Source organism: Alnus glutinosa, chromosome 9, assembly GCF_958979055.1.
Source record: "Alnus glutinosa chromosome 9, dhAlnGlut1.1, whole genome shotgun sequence".
Lineage (NCBI taxonomy): Eukaryota > Viridiplantae > Streptophyta > Magnoliopsida > Fagales > Betulaceae > Alnus > Alnus glutinosa.
Genome location: NC_084894.1, coordinates 25908033 through 25926853, shown reverse-complemented (window position 1 = coordinate 25926853; position 18821 = coordinate 25908033). Strand labels below are relative to the sequence as shown.

At 34.9% G+C, this 18821-nt stretch overlaps 1 protein-coding gene across 1 annotated transcript; it reads right to left on the bottom strand.

Annotated features, from left to right (window-relative positions):
- Window positions 1-10391: 10391 nt before the first annotated feature.
- Window positions 10392-17304, bottom strand: LOC133877918 (disease resistance protein RPV1-like). Its single transcript, XM_062316375.1, has 10 exons — window positions 16784-17304; window positions 13117-14221; window positions 12718-13005; window positions 11815-12618; window positions 11613-11690; window positions 11446-11535; window positions 11242-11334; window positions 11064-11141; window positions 10909-10983; window positions 10392-10835 (listed from the first exon to the last, which is right to left on the bottom strand). Exons 1-10 carry the CDS (start codon window positions 17287-17289, stop codon window positions 10425-10427), a joined length of 3528 nt encoding a protein of 1175 aa, XP_062172359.1. The 5' UTR covers window positions 17290-17304; the 3' UTR covers window positions 10392-10424.
- Between the last annotated feature and the right edge of the window lie 1517 nt (window positions 17305-18821).

Below are 18821 nucleotides of genomic sequence, written 5' to 3'. Positions count from 1 at the left end.
AGATAAAGATCATTGGTGATTTGGTGTTCTGTTTTCATTTTATTGTGTTGATTGAACTTTTGTGTTAATTTTGTTGGAAGTCGACACACTTATTATTGTTTTTTTAATTTTCTCTGCTGACCTTTCATTCAAAATTCTCAATTAAATGTGCCGTTTTGTTTTTGTTTTTGTTTACCCAAGTAGTACATAGTCTTTTGTTTGCAATATTGCTGTTGTTTCAAGAGAAAGAAGGCTTTGGTGAACATTGATTTGATCTCGACATAATTTGTTGCAGGTAAGGTATCTCACACTTCTCGTAATTGATGAACTCTTCATGCGGTCAAAGGTTTTCAAAACCATCCTTGTTGAGAACATCAATTAGTTACTGAGTTTGAGTATCGGGTTCAGAAGAAATATGTCTCTCCATACTCCACCAGCTGTTGCATCTGTTTTGCGTTCGAAGGCAATTGAATTCCTGGAGAAATGGAACTCTTCCTTTGAGATTCATTACAGGCAGCTTAGATTATTGTTGGATTCCCAATGTAGAAGAGTTTCTTTGCCTCCTTTATGTCCTGATAATCTGATTAGAATGTTTATAGTAACCAGTGAAATTTTGATATATTTAGTATTGGACATTTCATGTATTATTTTGATATAATAATAATTCATGTATGAGCCTTACCAAATTTCAATTGTTCTTCAAATTTTTGTTCGTTTTAGGAAAAAAAAAAAAACATAGGAATCATTATCTCAGTGTGAATTAGTGCAAATACAGTTGCTAGTCGTTCACTATGCCCACAAACCCACATTGCTTTTATTTCTTCATTTACATCATGAAGTACAACATCTGTTTTAGGGACATATCCAATTTCTTCCATAGCATCCATGAGTTCATTCCAAACCTTCTTATACTCAGCAGAATTACGAAATTCAAAACCTCCTCCTGCCACGAAAGTGTGAATTCTATGTTTTATTTGGATCCAACTGCACCCTGCATCCTTCTTCATTCCCAGGATTGCTAGGTTCAAGCTTAAACAATTGCTCTGCAATAACCTCTCCAACAGAAACATTGCCATACAGCCGGCATGAATTGATCATGAGTAATGATCCCCAAATGCTCCCACTCGGCCTCATAGGCATGAATTTCACTACCTCTAGTGCCTCTTTTATCCTCCCAGCTCTACCCAACATATCCACTAAACAAGCATAATGCTCTAGAGTCGGTGACACCCAATAAACCTTCTTCATTTTTTTGAACAATCTTTGTCCCTCATCAGTAAGCCCTGCATGGCTACAACCGGATAGTAAGGCAATAAAGGTTACTGCATCCGGTTTAATGCCAGACTCAACCATCTCATACAAAACCTCCATAGCATCTTGTATACACCCATTAACTGCATACCCTGTCAGCATGGTATTCCATGACGTCAAATCTTTACTCCACATTCCATCAAACACTCTCCTACAGTAATCTATTGAAACCAAATTTGTTGGAAATTATTTCATGTGGTTCTCCGGCGTTACCACTTTTGCATTGAAACCAAATTTGTTGGAAATTATTTCATGTGATTCTCCGGCGTTTCTTTTTTCTTGGCAGCAAATTAATACCCACAAAACTCTATAATCTAAGAGCACTCAAGAAACAGACTGAGAGATTTAAAAGCCTAGCCTTTCATCAATAACAATCATAAAAAATAAAAACCCACAAAAAAACGCATACTATCTCATTTTCCTTCAAGACCCATTGCCAATATTCCTTCAAAACTCAAGATTAACACCAACCCATACCGAGAAATCAAGAAAAACCCATGGATAAGTCAGAGAGAGAAAGAAACTGACTGTAGAGAGTGAGACAGAAGTTGGTCGGCGGCGAGCTACGAAGGGCGGCGACTGCAGTGGTCCGAAGATGGGGGTGAGGATTGAGGGGATTTTGAAATTTGGGAGATTTTGAAATGGGGAAAGAAATGGGAGAGAAGCCACGTGTGAATGCGTGATGCAGGTTTTGGAGATGGAGGGAGGGGTTGTTGTGTCACCGGTGCTCAGCGGGGTCAACGGTGGGTGGGGGGGAAGAGGGAAGAGATGGAGATGGAGGGAGGGATTTTTGGGTGAAAAGCTTAAAGGAGGTCGCCGGATATGGTGGTTGCTGTGTCACCAGTGCTAGGCGGTTGGGTCGGCGGTGGGTAGAGGGAAGATGGAGATGGAGCATGGAGGGAGGATTTTTGGGTGACAAGCTGACTGGGGGAAAATGAAATCAGCTTTTCGGCGCTACTAGTCGGCGAACTACGGTGAGCGTGCGTGGTGGAGATGGGGGTGCGTTTTGAGGGGATTTTGAAATTTGGGGATGAGGTTGATGAAAATGGGGGGAAGAAAAGGTGAAGACTCATTTTCAGTAGATTTTTTCCTTCTTCTTTTTTTTTTTAATTAAATAATAAAAAAAGAATAAATAATTTGACACGTAGGACGAGGGTCGGACGAGGGTCTGACCCTCGTCCTCCGTATAGACGAGCTCGAATTTTTTCGGTGACTACGGGTCCTGACATTTTTATGGGAAGGACTGACTTAAAATAGGGAGGTACTCTTTGGATAGTTATTATTAAAAAATAAAAAATTTAAGAATTGATGGGATAATTTCACATTTTTTTTAATAACTCTCCCTCTTTTTCCTTTTCCTTATTTTTACCTCTCTCAAAAAAATATTAATTCAAAATATTCTTAACTTTTTTTTTTATTTTTTATATCACATCAATAATTTTTTTATTATTATTTAAATAAAAAAATTCACTACAATACAAATTTTTTTTCATTTTTTCATATAAATTATTTATATTTTATATTACATCAATCACTTTTTATTCTCACTCAACAAAAAAATTCTCCCACAGGGGAAGGAGATTACTAAACGGGGCCATAATCTCAAAAAGTTGAAAACAAAAAAGAGAGATAGAGAATTATGGTGGGTTTAATCTATGACTTACGTTTACACATTAAAGATTTTTCTTGACTACATTTTTTTTTTCTTGATTTATTTAATTGTATGCAAAACTCTATTTATAAAGAAATAACTTAAACATTACAAATCTTTTCTACTTCTTTATTAACAATACTAAATTTAATTTTTATTTTTTTAACTCTTATTTTTTAAGTGCTTGTAACTCTTTTCTCAATATTAACATTACTCTTAATTTATGTGTGGGCTTTTCAAGTCCCATTATAAAGCATATATATTCACTCTCACTTACACATCTCCCAAACGAGTAATTTAAATAATAATAATTAATTTTGACAAGATCTTCATAAAAAAAGAGTCTACTGAAATTTGAAGGAAGTTTCGTATGTATAAAAGAAAGACAAAGAAAGAACACAAGGAAGGAGTCGGAAGAATTAGACGGAAGGAAAATAGATATTAAACCAAGGTTTAAAGGAATGGGTTAAAAAAAAAAAATCAGTATATATATATATATATTTTTTAAAAAAATTATAAATATGTTAAATCAGAGTTTTGAGTTAGGTCCAAAGAGTCCATTTTTGCCTACGTACCCTAAACATCTCTTTTATAACATTTTTCATATAACTGCTTTCGTAGACGTTTCAACCCAATCATGAGATTGGACATGGTGCGCATTCTCTTGCCGGGCTGGATTATTTGTACCTACTAATGGGCTTATGGGCTGGTTATGAGATTCTAGTGGGCCGTATAACCCTGTTGGCCCAATTCCCAACATACATAAACAAAATTCCATATTAAGAGGTTCATATAAATAATAAATTTAATGGGTTTTTTTTTTTTTCGTAAATTTTATTAATCTTCATTGATACCAAGAAAACTAGAGCCAAAGCTCTAAAAATTTGGAATTTTTGGAACTTCATACATACAAATTGGAATTTTTGGATACAATTTCACAATTCATGACTTCGTTTTATTGTTGCTTTTGCAGGCGTGTGTGTAGCAAAATTGGACTATCTCTTTATATGAGAGATATGTCATCTTCCTATCATTTTTATATTCCTTTTGTATCCTCAGCAATCTGGTTATATCAACTCCAATTTTGCTCTGCCGCTTTACTTGCAGTTACAACTGTCAGCAAATCACCCTTCAAGATAACGTGATGAAGCCCCACATCATCTCAAGAGTTTATTCTTGTAATCAATAATCTCTAGAATATATATATTTTTTTAAGACAGGGTTAGTTATGAAATATATGAATTATTAGCTATACAACATGGACCGAAATTGATTCATTGAATCGTAATGATATGAATTTATAGGAGTAAATGCAAAATCGGACTATGTAGTTGGCCTAAATTACAAATCGTTAGTTCTCGAAGTACTAGTTTTTAAGTCGCTGTTGTGGTACAATGGGACACCAAAACGTTTTAGTGTTAGCATGCTTTATTAAAGCGATTATAAATGGTGATTGACATGATATTTTATTGAAATTTAAATTCATAGAGTAAGAGAAATACTATATGTACTAAATCTTTAATTAAGTGATGGTTACTAAGATGATGTGGATCTTATTTATTAGTACCCATAGCATTTTTTTTATTAATTGTTTGGATCATTTTCAATAAATAAATTTTACATCATCTTAGTGCTCATCTCTTGGTAAAAAATTTAGTACCCCTAATATTGTTCTTAGAATAAAGCCAAATGTAGAGAGCCTACTAGGAATGCTTAGGATTTGTTTGACAAAACCTCAAACCATTCTCTAAAACGGTTTAACTCCAAAACATTTCATCTTTTCGAAAGATAATATAATGTGCTCATTCTCTAAAACGTATGTTCAATCTCTATTCACATAATATAACATAGAGAGAGAAAACAATCCAAACTTGAACTCCTTGTTGAAGTCACAGGAGCAGTCGATGGCAGAGCAATCAAAGGGGCTGAGGTGCGCAGTACGGTGTAGCGGCAGTTGAGGGGCTCGGCTGCCTTCTTTGTGTAAAGAGAGAGAGAGTAGAGAGGAGCTTGCTTTAGCATATGAGAGGAGAGAACGAAAGATAGAAATAAAAAGGCATGCACAAAATATTGACAGGATAGAGAATGAACGAATAACAGTATCAGCAGTATCAACAGCATAACAGTATCAGCAGGATAACAGTATCAGCAGCAATATTAGCCCCAATTCATGCATATCATGTATAACATTGTTTTATGAGTAATGTTTTTATGTTATGAGTAGCTTTTGCTAGACGTATTAGTATGCATAAGAGTCTTAATGAAAAAGAGCTTATCTATATTTCTATCGAATAGTCACATGTGTTAAGATGTTATATATTGAACTTGAAAATACATGGATACATAACTCCCCAGATGCGAGTAATGGCATGTCTATAATTAGGAAGGTTGACTGTTATTGTTCTTCAAGAAAGATGTGTTAGCATGATTGAGTTTAACTCTAGCGCTCTCATGATCTACTGACGTTCAAGGCACGAAACTGAAATACGATTAGAGATGGTGTTGCGAGTGTTTTGTTGAAGGATGTTATCCTAGTATAAAAGAGTAAGATGCCATGTTCTTTGCTTAAGACTTATGTGTATACGCGATATCTGTGATGGAGTGATCGTGTGCACATATGTCTGAGCCTCCGTTAAAAAGTGTTATTATAAAGGGGTATATATGTATAATCTTCCAAAGAAGGATGACTGAAACTTCTACATATGTTCACAGCTATATAGTATGTTTTAAATGTTTTCTGAATAGTTGGTGTTTGCTGCATTAGCTATTGGTAAATTGTGACTAATATAGTGCTCGCACGACTAAAAATAAAATAAAGGTTGGTTCTTTGCAAAAACTCAGTTAGTCTTATACCACTGAGGTCTTAGTGTGTTTCATACTAAGGCGGTGAACTCATCATTTCACCTATGCGGATGTGGACACCACCACAACCGTGTAGATGATATTCCTGTGATTGCAAGTACCCCTGAGGCGGACGATGATCCGATAGCACACTATTTGGGTTACTACGATTGAAGCCCGTAGCGACAGTCCTAGTGGGTTAGGACTATGGTGTCCTTATTTTTGGGTGCTTTTGTATATGGTTTGTGATGTATGTGTCACCTATTAGTTTGTTTAAGCCATTCTTTTGTAATAGTTATATGTAGTTAAACTTTAAACAGATAGACTTGTGTTATGGCTCACTTTTGTATAGTTAACAAGTTTATTTATAGTTATGCTTTCCCGCTATGTTTAAATTTATTATGATTTATTCCGCTGTAGATGTAATTCTGTATATCAGGTGCATGTATGGGCATGTGCCTATGTTGACAAAGCGACACGTAGTCGTGTCACTGCGATGACTCGTTTGCATTTTATATAAAAAATAAAAATAAAAAATGAGTCGTCACAGCTTCAGCTCGATCTCTTAAGGAAAGAAATCATGTGTTTTTTTTTTTTTATTCGGTGCTGCAGGTATGGAGAGAAATCGGTTGTCTCCTTTTCCCGCCAGTTCACTTGCATGGTCGGTTCCTTTTGTGGAAAGAAATCAAGTGAAGAGCTGCTGCACTTTCCTTGAGAAAACTTGTATGATCAATGACGCACGCGTACAAAAAAATTCTCCTCCTCTGGCGCCACTTAGTTTAATAGGTTAAGACAAAATGTTCTCTTCCAAATTGTGCCGCACGCGTAAACTGCTCTTCACTGGCGCCTCCCATTCCACTTGCAAATACTGTCGTTTTTCTTCAATGACATGCAAAACACTAAAACATCAAAATTAACTAAAAATTTCAAAAAATAATAAAATTAAATATTTAGTAAATATAAATTAAAGGATCTAAATATATAATATTTATCACTCATCAATGATCAAACCACGAGAATATGAATATATTTGTTTTGTAGACCTATCAATATCTAGGCCCTCTCATTACATTGCTCAATAGTCACCAAAAGTAATATACATCCTATCATTCTCTCATCTCAATAAAAAATAAAGAATAAAAAAATTCTCGAGAAATTTTTTTTTTTTTAAATGGAATAGTAATAATATGTAAATAGCTAAAATTGAAGGCGAAATGTAAGTGCTTTCAAAAAGTAAATAGTTAACATGTAAATTTTTTTTTTTTTTAGTTAATATATAGAGAAAAATTTGTTAAGCTGAAATTGAATTTGAAAGATAATTCAAAGTAGTCTTTGGATCGGTCATTATTAAAAAATAAAATCAATAGTTGATTAATAGTGCCACATCATCAAAGTGAGATCAAAATATGGTATATAATATTACTCATAATTTATGTGTAGCTTTTTCAAGTCTCATAAGAAAGCATATATATATATATATATATATATATATATATATATATATATATATATATATATATATATATATATAGATATAGGGGTGGGCAAAACCCGCCCAAACCTGCCTCGCCCCGCTTCGACCAGTGAAGACTAGATTTCAAGTTGAAAATCACGGGTCCGGGTCCGGGTCCAAATCTGGCAAAACCGTGCGGGGCGGGTTGGGTTGTGGGTATACAATTTTTAAAACCCGGATACCCAACCCGCCCCATCTAAATCTAAAAGACCTAAAAAAGCCCTAACCCCCTCTGCCCCTCACTTCTTTCTTCATTTTTGTTAGTCCCAATCCCTGCGCCGCTTAACCCCCTGATTGAGTACCTCCCTTCGTCATTCTAAGGAAGAGCCCGTCCGTCAATAGGGTCTTCTTCCTTTTCTTCTTCGGATCCTTTGCCTATCTTTCTCTCTTCCTTTTGTTCAAGGGCTTTTTCACCCTATCGCTGGCGAATACTTTGTCATCTGAAAACAACCAATTGTTCTCCTCTTGTTATTGAAATCCCAACTTTCTGTTGCTTTTCTTCCAAAATATATTGCAAACGAACTGATCTGTCTTTCTGGCTTCCGGCCCACTCAACTGTGGCAAGCAGGAAGTATAACACAACTCATTCCCTCCCTGCGAAGTGCGAACTCCCGATTCCATCCCTCCCGAGTCTGCGGGTCCAAGTACCAAAATGGCCAAAACCCAGCTCGCCGCGACCCATGCCCACCCCTATATATATATTCACTCTCACTTACACATCTCCCAATTGAGTAATGCAAATAATAATTAATTTTGACAAGATCTTCATAGACAAAGATCGAGTCTACTGAAATTTGAAGGAAGTTTCGTATATATGAAAGAAAGACGAGGAAAGAACATAAGGAAGGAGCCAAGAAATTTGACAGAAGGAAAATAGATAAAATAAGGTTTAAAGGAATGTGTCAAAAAGAAAAACGTAGTTGAATATTACAATTACAAGGGTGTATGGTAACATACACCCCATCCCCTCCTTTATTTTTGTTTTCCCCAAAACCAATCAATTTAAAAAAAAAAATCAACTTAACAATAGTTACCAAACACCCCATTGTTACAACAATTTCCAAGTACTGAATGCCGAATCAATTTGCACCTACAAAAGATAAAGATATAAGCACAAAAGCCTGTTGGTAGGAGACTTCTAATGCTTTAAGTCCATAAGTATTTAAAAAAAAAAAAAAAAAAAACTAAAAATGCGTTAAATCTGAATTTTGAGCTTTAGGCCAAAAGTCTATTTTTACCTACCCTGAACATCTCTTTTATAACATTTCCCATGTAACTGTTTGGACACACGTTTCAACCCAATTGTGAGATTGGATATGGCGTGCATTCTGTTACTGTGGGGATGTATTATTTGTACCTACTAATGGCTTATAGGCTGGTTATGAGGTTCTTGCGGGCCGTTTAACCCTGTCGGCCTAATTCCCAACATACATAAATAGAATTCCATATTAATGGGTTCATATGATTAAAGAATAGATTTAATAGTTTTTTTTTTTTTTTTGAAAATTTTATTAATCTTCATTGATACCGAGAAAACTAGAGCCAAAGCTCTAAAAATTTTGAATTTTCGAAACTTCATACATAATACAATTACAATTATCGAATACAACTTCACAATTCATGACTTGTTTTATTGTCGCTTTTGCAAGCCTGTGTGCAACAAAATTGGACTATCTCTTTATAAGAGAGATCTGTCATCTTCCTATCATTCTTAATACTCCTTTGTATCCTCAACGATCAGGTTATATCTACTCTAATTTTGCTTCGTCACTTTACTTGCATTTACAACTGTTAGCAAATTTCGTCAATATCAACATTGATGCTCTAGTATTTTCAATGACCAGGATTTAACTTCATTTTATCTTTCCTTTTTATAAAACACTTAAAACTAGTATTGCCAAGAAATTGGTTACTAATAATTGTTTACAGACTTTTCAAGTAAATTAAAATTAAAAAAAAAAAAACCGCGCAAAGCCTGGGTTATAGGCTAGTTCTTATAAAATAAGTTAAAAAACAACTATATAATATAGACAACGTAATGATAACTAATTTATCTTCTAAAGATAACGGTTTCTCTAGATCGTGCTTTTTGAGCTTTCCACACCGCAGAGGCCGCATAGAAAGTGTGGAAAGATCAATATGGATTCATGACTGGCTTCTGTCAAAAATAGACCAAACGAAAAAATGTTAAAGGCAGACGGCTATGTCATATGTGTGAGGAGAGAGAGAGAGAGGCTGAGTTTGGTAACCATTTTTTCTTTTCCTTTCTTTGTTTTTTTATTTTTTTTATATCTCTAAAAAAAAAGTCAACTATAAAACAGTTTTATTTTTATTTTTATTTTTTTCATTTTTTATATCACATCAATCATTCACTTTTCTATAAAACAATTTAAAACTTTTTTATACTTAATATCACATTAATCACCGGACTCTTGCTATCATTCAAATATAAATTTCACCAAACAACCATTTACCAGATGTTGTCTATGAAGTGAAAGCCCTTCCCAGTAGAATGAATGCATGTCAAAATTGGGATTAAAATCCTTTACAAATTTACATCAAACAACATGAAAAATATTACATAATAATATTATATACATGACATGTTACTGAGGGGAAAAAAAAAATAATTCAAAAAGGCTTTTTATTCATTTTTTAATTGACACTTCTTCTTTACTAAACAGTCTAAACCAAAAGACGGTTTTTTGCTCAAAGTTTTTCTACGACATAAAGTGTAAGAAACTGATAAAAATATATTCAATTCTCATTAATTGTTAATATATCACATTTTTAATAGGTAACATTTTACATGTTCGATACATGAAACGACTTAAATTAATATAATTTGATAATTTACAATTTTAAAGAAGTTGTAAGGAATCCTCATCGGTCAAAAATAGACCAAACAAAAAATGTTAAAGGTAGACAGGTAAGAGAGAAAAAGAGAGAGAGAGAGAGAGCAAGACAATGTGTCATTCTCTCCTCCATCCAACAATTACCATAGGAAGCGTGTCCAATGAGGTACAATCATCAACCTCTACATATAAAGTAAGGTTTCTTACACAATTCATTCAAAAAAAAAAAAAAATTTGTACAATTCTTGCACAGCTCTAATTAGTTCTTTTTATCTAACTACTTCTTTTTATGATCGAAAAATATTTTTGCATGACACAATGTCCAAACACTTAAACAAAAAATGGCACTTCCACGAAACAAGAGACTCGTGTGAGTGGAACCCACCACATGGGTCCCACCCCATATATCTTGTGTTGTGCAATTGTTGAGCAATTGTGTTGCGCACCAATCACAACTCTTTATGATCAACCATGAATTTTTTTTTTGACATATGAACCCTAAATATTCAATGATTAATCTTAAAAAAAAATTCTTAAATTTGTTGATAGCCCTTAGACTTGACCAAAACCCTAATGTATTGCAAGCAAATCGAATTAGTATGTAAATTAACATAAAAGTTACTCTAGATTGCTTTTCCCGCACCGCAGAGGCCGCATAGTTTAGTGTGGAAAGATCATGAATGGCCTCCTATCAAAAATAGACCAAACAAAAAATGTTAAAGGTAGACGGGTATGAGAGAGAGAGAGTTCGAGTATCTTACTGATATCAGTGCAGTTTCCGTAGAATGTGTTTCCGGCATCTTGGACTTTAGTCTGGAAAGATGACGAATGACTGCCTGTCAAAAACACACCAAACAAAAATTGTTAAATGTAGAAGGGTATGTGTGTGTGAGAGAGAGAGTTTGAGGTATCTTACTGATATCAGTGCATCAGTTTCCCAAGGACGTGTTTCCCGCATCCAAGACTGTAGTCTGGAAAGATGACGAATGATTGCCTGTCAAAAATAGACCACACAAAAAAATGTTAAAGGTAGATGGGTATGTGAGAGAGAAGAGAAAAGAGAGAGAGAGAGAGAGAGAGAGATAGAGAGAGACTTCGAGGTATCTTTCTGAAATCGGTGCATCAATTTCCCCAGAACGTGCTTCCTGCATCGCAAACTTAAGTCTGGAAAGATAACGAATGACTACCTGTCAAAAATAGACCAAACAAAAAATGTTAAAGGTAGTCAGGTAGACGAGTATGTGTGTGTGTGTGTGTGAGAGAGAGAGAGAGAGAGAGGGAGAGAGAGAGAGAGAGACCGAGAGGAGAATTGGTATCAGTGCCTCAATTCCACTTAAAAGTGTTACCCGCATCTCAGACTTTAGTCTGGAAAGATGGCGAATAACTGCCTGTCAAAAATAGTCCAAACAAAAAATGTTAAAAGGGATATGGGTATGAGAGAGAGAGAGAGTTCGAGGTATCTTACTGATATCAGTGCATCAGTTTCCCTATAATGTGTTTCCCGCATCTCAGACTTTAGTTTGGAAAGATGACGAATGACTTCCTGTCAAAAATAGTCCAAACAAAAAATGTTAAAGGTAGAGAGAGAGAGAGAGAGAGAGAGAGAGAGAGAGAGAGAGAGAGAGAGAGAGAGAGAGAGAGAGAGAGAGAGAGAGAGAGAGAGAGACCGACAGGTGTTGTCCTTCTGTATTCCGTCCAAACATTTCCTTACAAAGCGTTTTCAATGAGGTTCTATCATCAGCCTGTACATATACTACATTTGGTGGAAGTTTTGGCAATGATCGAAACCTGCTACAATCTCTCAATAAAATTATTTTAAGCTTAGAAAGTTGAGAGATGCTCTCAGGTATGTGCTCAATATTGTTTCCACGTAAATCTAGAATTTGCAACGACGACATGCTGCTGAGATCATTGGGAATTGCTCCATCCGGTAAATCGCAATAACTCAAATCTAATGTTGTCAAATGGCATAAACCTAAGAATGAAGTAGGATGCACCAAAAGACCTTTACATCCACCGAAGCATAAATCTTTAAGGTTCTTCAATTTTTGAATGGAGGATGGTACTTGTCTTATAGCCGTTCTACCAACATTAAGTACTTTCAGTCGTTTCAAGTTCCCAAGGTCCTCTGGCATTTTATCAAGTTTTGAGCAACCGTATAGAGTGAGATTTTGGAGAGAGGTCAAATTACAAATGACACTTGGAAGAGTCAAAAGTCTGTGGCAGTTTCCTAGATCCAGTATAGTAAGGCCACATAAACGCCCAATTGATAATGGAAGTTTTTTTATGTCAGGGCAATCCAATTTAAGTTTCTTCAAACATTTCATGTTTTCCACAATTTCTGGAAACTTCTTGAGCTTGAAACACCCAGAAAGAATCAGCTTCTCAAGATTTGGCGCTTCAGTGAAGTCTGGAGTCTTGATCAAGTTTGGAGAGTCACTAAGGTCAAGGATTTTTAACTTGGGTAAACTCTGTGATAAAACAATAAACATAGGGAAAACAAATTCAAGCAATCATCAACTAATCTGAAAAGGAACAAAAGAACACACTTGCATAAGTGAAGATCTTACCTTCTTATTTCCCTTCCATATTTCTTTAATGTAGCTACAAGGCATATTGAGTTCAACGAGTTTATCAGGTGAGAAACTCATTGGCAAAGACTTTAAAGGATATCCAGGCCAATCAATAGCCCGCAACTTGTTAGGAAGATAAGTAAGACCTTGACAAAGGTGCACAGTATTATGAATTTTGAGAAATCTTAAGTTTGGTAGCTTCGAGAAGGCTTCAGCATTCAATTGTATTCCTTCCTTTGGAGCATCAGCAGAGTCTAGGGCTATGCCTTCAACTCTTTCTGTTCCCTAGTATATAACCAAGAAGAAAGAATTGGTGTAGTGAAAGATATATTAAAAACTAAAAGTGCATAAAATATATGCAAAAATACTAGCTTATATTCTTTACTTGCCACTTACTGTATTATTCTTCAGCACATGAAGGATGTCTTCCCAAAACCACAGTCTACTACGTCTGCCAGGCTCTTCAAAAGATTCACGCCGAACAATCTCCCGACCCATTTCTTCTAACAAATCATGCAACCACAATTTTTTTCCGAAGATGGTTATAAGTGACTTATTAATCAGATTATCTATACCGATTTTTGGGTGGTAACCACAACTTTCTAGGACATCTTCCACACGATTTTTGTCCTCCCATTTGAAGAAACAAGCAATATCTAAAAATATTTTTTTCTCTACTTCTGGGAGTCCATCAAAACTTATTTGAAGTTTATCGTGGATTTTCTCATCAGGGATTTCCTTTAGTTTACTTAGCATACTTTCCCATACATCTACACTTCTAAGATACAGGGATGAACCCAAAACTTCTAGGGCTAAAGGAAGGCCTTTAGTGTAATTTAAAAACTTCTTGGACAGCTCCACAAAATCTTTAGCAGGGTGGTCTTCCTTGAAGGCTTTCCGACTAAAGACTTGGAGTGCTTCATCGTAATTCAATTTTTTAGCCTCGTATATATCATCTTCAGCCACATTGTGTTCAATCAACACACGCTTATCTCTTGTTGTTATGATGATTCTGCTCCCTCGACCAAACCAGCAACGCTTTTCTACTAATGCACGTAATTGTTCACATTGATCCACATCATCAAGAATGATAAGAACTCTTTTAGAACATAGTCGGTTTCTAATCACATTAGCTCCCTTGTAAACATCCCATATATTAATACTGCTTTTTGTCTGGATAGTATTGGAAAGAAGTTGTTTTTGTAAAGCAACAAGACCACATTTTCCTGCTTCTTCTCTAACATTGGCAAGAAAGCAATTAGCTTCAAATTGACAAGCAATTCTTTCGTAAACTGCACGTGCAAGAGTTGTTTTACCAATTCCACCCATACCACATATCCCTACAAAGCGAACATCATCCACCCCTATTCCTAAATATAAATTCGTCAGTTCCTCTACCCGAGAGTCTATTCCAACAAGATCATCGGAAACAAATGGAGGTATAGAATTCAATTGACCAAGTATCTTCCCAAGAATTTCTTCAATAATTGTTGACTCAGGCCTGCAAATTAAGGAGATCGAATAATCTTTTTTATGAGACAGATTGTCAAAAAAAGGAAAACATAGTAAATGTGTCTTTAGCTTCGTTTTGCAGAAGGGGGAAGAGAAGCCGCGGGGAGAGGGGGGGGGGGGGGGGGGGGGGGATGTTGAGGGGTGTTCAAGGGCTTCCCATCCATAGAAGGGCTGACTAAAATCAAATAAATCCCATCAAATCTGCTCCAAATCCATCACCATCAATTGGGGATTCATTGAAGGAAACATCTGCTCCAAATTCATTAACATCAATGGGGATTCATCTAGGTAAACTATTACATAATTAGCTTGTATTTTGAATTTTGTACAGCTATAATTAGGTGTATACTTGTAACATAACTAGGAGATCCTACTTGATGGAAATATAACTTTGGAATACAAGAAATCTACTGCAGAAAATCCTGAACTTCTCTTCTTTCTTTTGTTGTATTCAGTTCACTTTTATGAAGTTCCTTTTAAATCCTTTATGGTATCATAGCCATGAGTCTTGCGACAATGGCTACACCTCCAACATTTCACACGTGGTTTTGATCAAACTTGATCGAACTAACTATGGCTTGCCTGGTTTTTACCATTCTTGAAGAGCCATGACCTCCTTGGTTTTGTCGATGGAACAAAACCTTGCACACATGAATATGGTAATGAAGGTGTAGTAGTTTGCATGAAAAGTTTAGAGAGAAGATGGAGGCTTGTTCCTCCTCACTTAGCCTCACATATTTTATTATATAGGTTGAAAAATATTAGAATGATTAAAATACCTATATACTCTAAACCCTAACATACTCTAATAATTACCCTCAAGCACGAACAGCTTGAAGCACACAATGCAAAGACAAATTTATAAAAAAAAACATGAACAAGAAAATACGCTAAACCAAACATTAGGGATATAAATAAATCAGTCCGTTCAACAACCCGCTCGGTTTAGCCCGATCCGAACTCGAACTCGATACTGTAGAAATTCACTCGTTACTGTAGAAATTCGCTCGATTAGTAAGTAATACATATCCGACTTGCTTGACAAAACTCGATAGGAGCTCACGAGCTCAGCTAATTAAAAGTTCTACTGGACTGGTTGCCCGACTCGTTACTCCGACTCGTTAATTCATTCATATCTCTTGTGTGTGTGTGTGTGTGTGTGTCTATATATATATATAACTAAAAATGATTTATAAAAATTTAAGCATGTATATTAGTTATTAAGTAATATATGTTAGATATGTCACTTAATATTATATTTGTGTGTATTAGTTAACATACTAACTAGTTAGTTCATAAACTAACATATTTTCTAGCTAATTAACATATATCAAGTAAATGTAATTAACTATATGTTATTCGATATTTCTTTATATATATATACACACACACACTAAATACACATATAGTATACTAGCTACGTAAATAGAGTGTTACATGTTAATTATAATATTTTGATAATGGTATTTAGTATGTTCAACTAACATATTAAGTTATTAATACTTAGTATATAAAAATATAACAATGTTTAATAGTTAGTGTATATATATAAACACACATATCACATCACACATGATTAACAATAGTTATATATTATACTTATATTATAGTTAGTTATATAGAATATATTAGACTTACTACTTCTTCACATTATACATATACCATAGTTTAATCATGCAATTAAGGTAATCACTTGTATTGATTTAAAACTTAAATGCAAACTATAACATAACAAATTGATAGTTGACTTTCTATTTCAGATTGTTTAAATTAATTCCATTATAAATAAAGGTCATAATACTGTTTTATCAATCTTAGTGAATGAAAATATATGGGCTTTCTTCATTGTGGATGCAGGCCACTAATACACTGTTTTATCAATCTAAGTCAATGTAAAAGTATAATTATGCACTATCATATGTTTTTTGTCTTCTTTGAAATTTTTATTTGATAGGGGTTACTGTGTATTGCACATGACCTATCTTCCATCGGATTGAACAAAAAAATCCTAACGACAAGGGACTAAGTAAAGTGAAAACGCTAAGTAATTTGAGGTCAATTGCAACTTTTTAAAGTTTTGAAAACATTGTAATTAAATCGGGTGATAATTGGTGGGGCAAAGTGTAGTTCCTATTTTAAATTTTAACATATCCCAGATCGTGGAATCAATGTCTCCTTTTGAAACCCCCCAAGGGGGAGGGGAAAGAATGCGGGTAATTAAGAGTACCGCAAATTCAATTGGAGCTCATAACCTCTACGAGCCCTATGTTATCTCTAGGCTTCTTGTTAGATTGCAATCTGCATACGCTTTGTTTATAAATATAATGTTGTGTGTTTGTGACATTGGCTTTAGCTCTTATTTTAGTTCTGTAACTTCTTCCTGTACACACATAATATGATTGGTTACTTCGCTCTAATTGATACGTATTAGCTAACTAGTGCATGGCAGATAAATTTATTTGGCATACGTGAAAAGAAGTATGACATAAATATCTCATTTTTGCAGTCAAAATCAGAAAATTCTCAGCGGAAGAAGAAAGAAAATTGTCACCTGTCCTGTAAATGCCATCCGGATAAATCGGCGACTTCTCTCAAAGCATCTATCCATCTTTGCACCCTCTCTCTGTTCTCCTTGAAACGTTCGAAGGCCTTCTCAAAACTCCCCCTCCCAGCTTGGCGTATGTCAGAGGGATTCACACCGTAGAAAACAGGCAAAACTGTGAGCCTCGTCTGTTTCATGCACTCAACAATCTTTGCAAGTTCATCTAAGCACCACGTCGACGACGCATAGTTTCTTGAGAGAATGGTGACGGCAAACCTCGATTCTTCTATGGCTTTCAGGAGCTCTGGCCGAATGGATTTTCCTCTATCAAGTTCTTCGTCGTCCCTAAAGGTCTTAATTCCTTTCCGATCCAAAGCAGCGTACAGATGGTCCGCAAAGTTGTTGCGGGTGTCTTTGCCTCTAAAACTGAGAAAAACATCATATTCGTACTTCGGTCGAGGCAAAGAAGAAGAAGAAGATGTTTCAGTACTGGTTATGGAAGCCATAGGAAACATACTAAGCTCGGACTAGCGCTAATGCGCTATAAATATCTATGCAAGTAAATCCGATCCCCGCTTTCGTCCCCTCCCTCCTTCCCCCTTCCCTGTTATTGCTCGAAAAAACCCACGCTTTGGGCGTCGTGGAAAACTGGTCGAAATTGCCTTTTTTTTTCGGTCATAGACAACTTTAAGAGCATTTCACAAGTCCTCACAAGTCCTCTCCAACTTTTTGACTTTTGTCTCACCTGTAGAATTCTCCGTGGAGAAGCCCAGTAATTGAATTTGAGAATACTAAAAAAAATTTTACTGCTTTTTTTTGGTATTCATATAATAAAAATAATTTAAAAATTATATTCATGCTATTTAGAAGAACATAAATATAATTTTTTTATTACATTTATATCTTTCAAATGAATATAAAATAAAATAAAAAAGAAAAATATTAAGAAAAACTCTAGCATTTTTCATTGACTTTTGTCTCACTTGTAGCATTTTTCATAGAGAAATTTTCATCACTTTACTTCATGGTGCATCATGTTTATGACTTTTGTCTACCACCTGTAGCATTCTTGGTGGAGAAGTTTTCGTAACACTTTGGCTATGTTTGGAAACGCTCACGAATGTGCAGAGTAGTTGGAGAGAGACTTTTTATATTTTATTTTTTATTTTTTACATTTTTCAATAACAAACATCAACATATTTTTATTTTTTTCACTTTTTATATTATATTAATAACTTTTATTACTATTTAAATAAAAAATTTACTATAATACAATTGTTTTTTTATACAAATATGTTTTACTTTATATCAAATCATTACTTTTTATTAATTTTAAAATTAATATCTCACAACGCTGATACGTCAAATTATTTGCTAATGAGAAGTGATATTTGTATTTCTTCTGCACAACAACTACACTCACACAAGACACATTGAGGTGGGGCTCATACCCTTTACTTCTGCGTCATGGCCGGCTCTTCTACTAAGCGACCGCTTAAGGCCTCCAATAGAAAAAGGCCCCCAAGCCTAATGCCTCTAGCAAAAAAAATTCCAAATATAGTATTGATGCTCTGATATAAAAAAATTAAGAGGGTCGTTAAAAAAACAAAAAACAAAAAAAAAAAGTCCCAATTATAGTGCACAACGATTTTACTAAAGAAAGGAAAAAAAAGAAAATGCATTAACTCCCCTTTTGAGAGACTCTAAATCACCGTAAGGCCAGAAACATAAGATTTTCCCAACAAAAAAAAAAAGAAAAAAAAAGTTAATACAGTGATTTATCTTTTCTTTTAATAATAAATTAAAGAACTCTCACATAGATTGAAAAACCAACCGTCAGATGTATTAAGGCCTCTCCTCCAATCCATTCGGCAATTCTCTCGCACTAGTTAAAGTCGGCAATGTCTCCTCCACACCAGTCTGGCTTTAAAGAGTAAAGTCGCTTGTTTTCCTGTGTAGAGCTTGATGTCTCTTCATTTGTTGATAGTCATTAAATAGCCGGCTATAGTCATTTCTGGAGATGAAGATGAAAAGGTCACAGCCACAT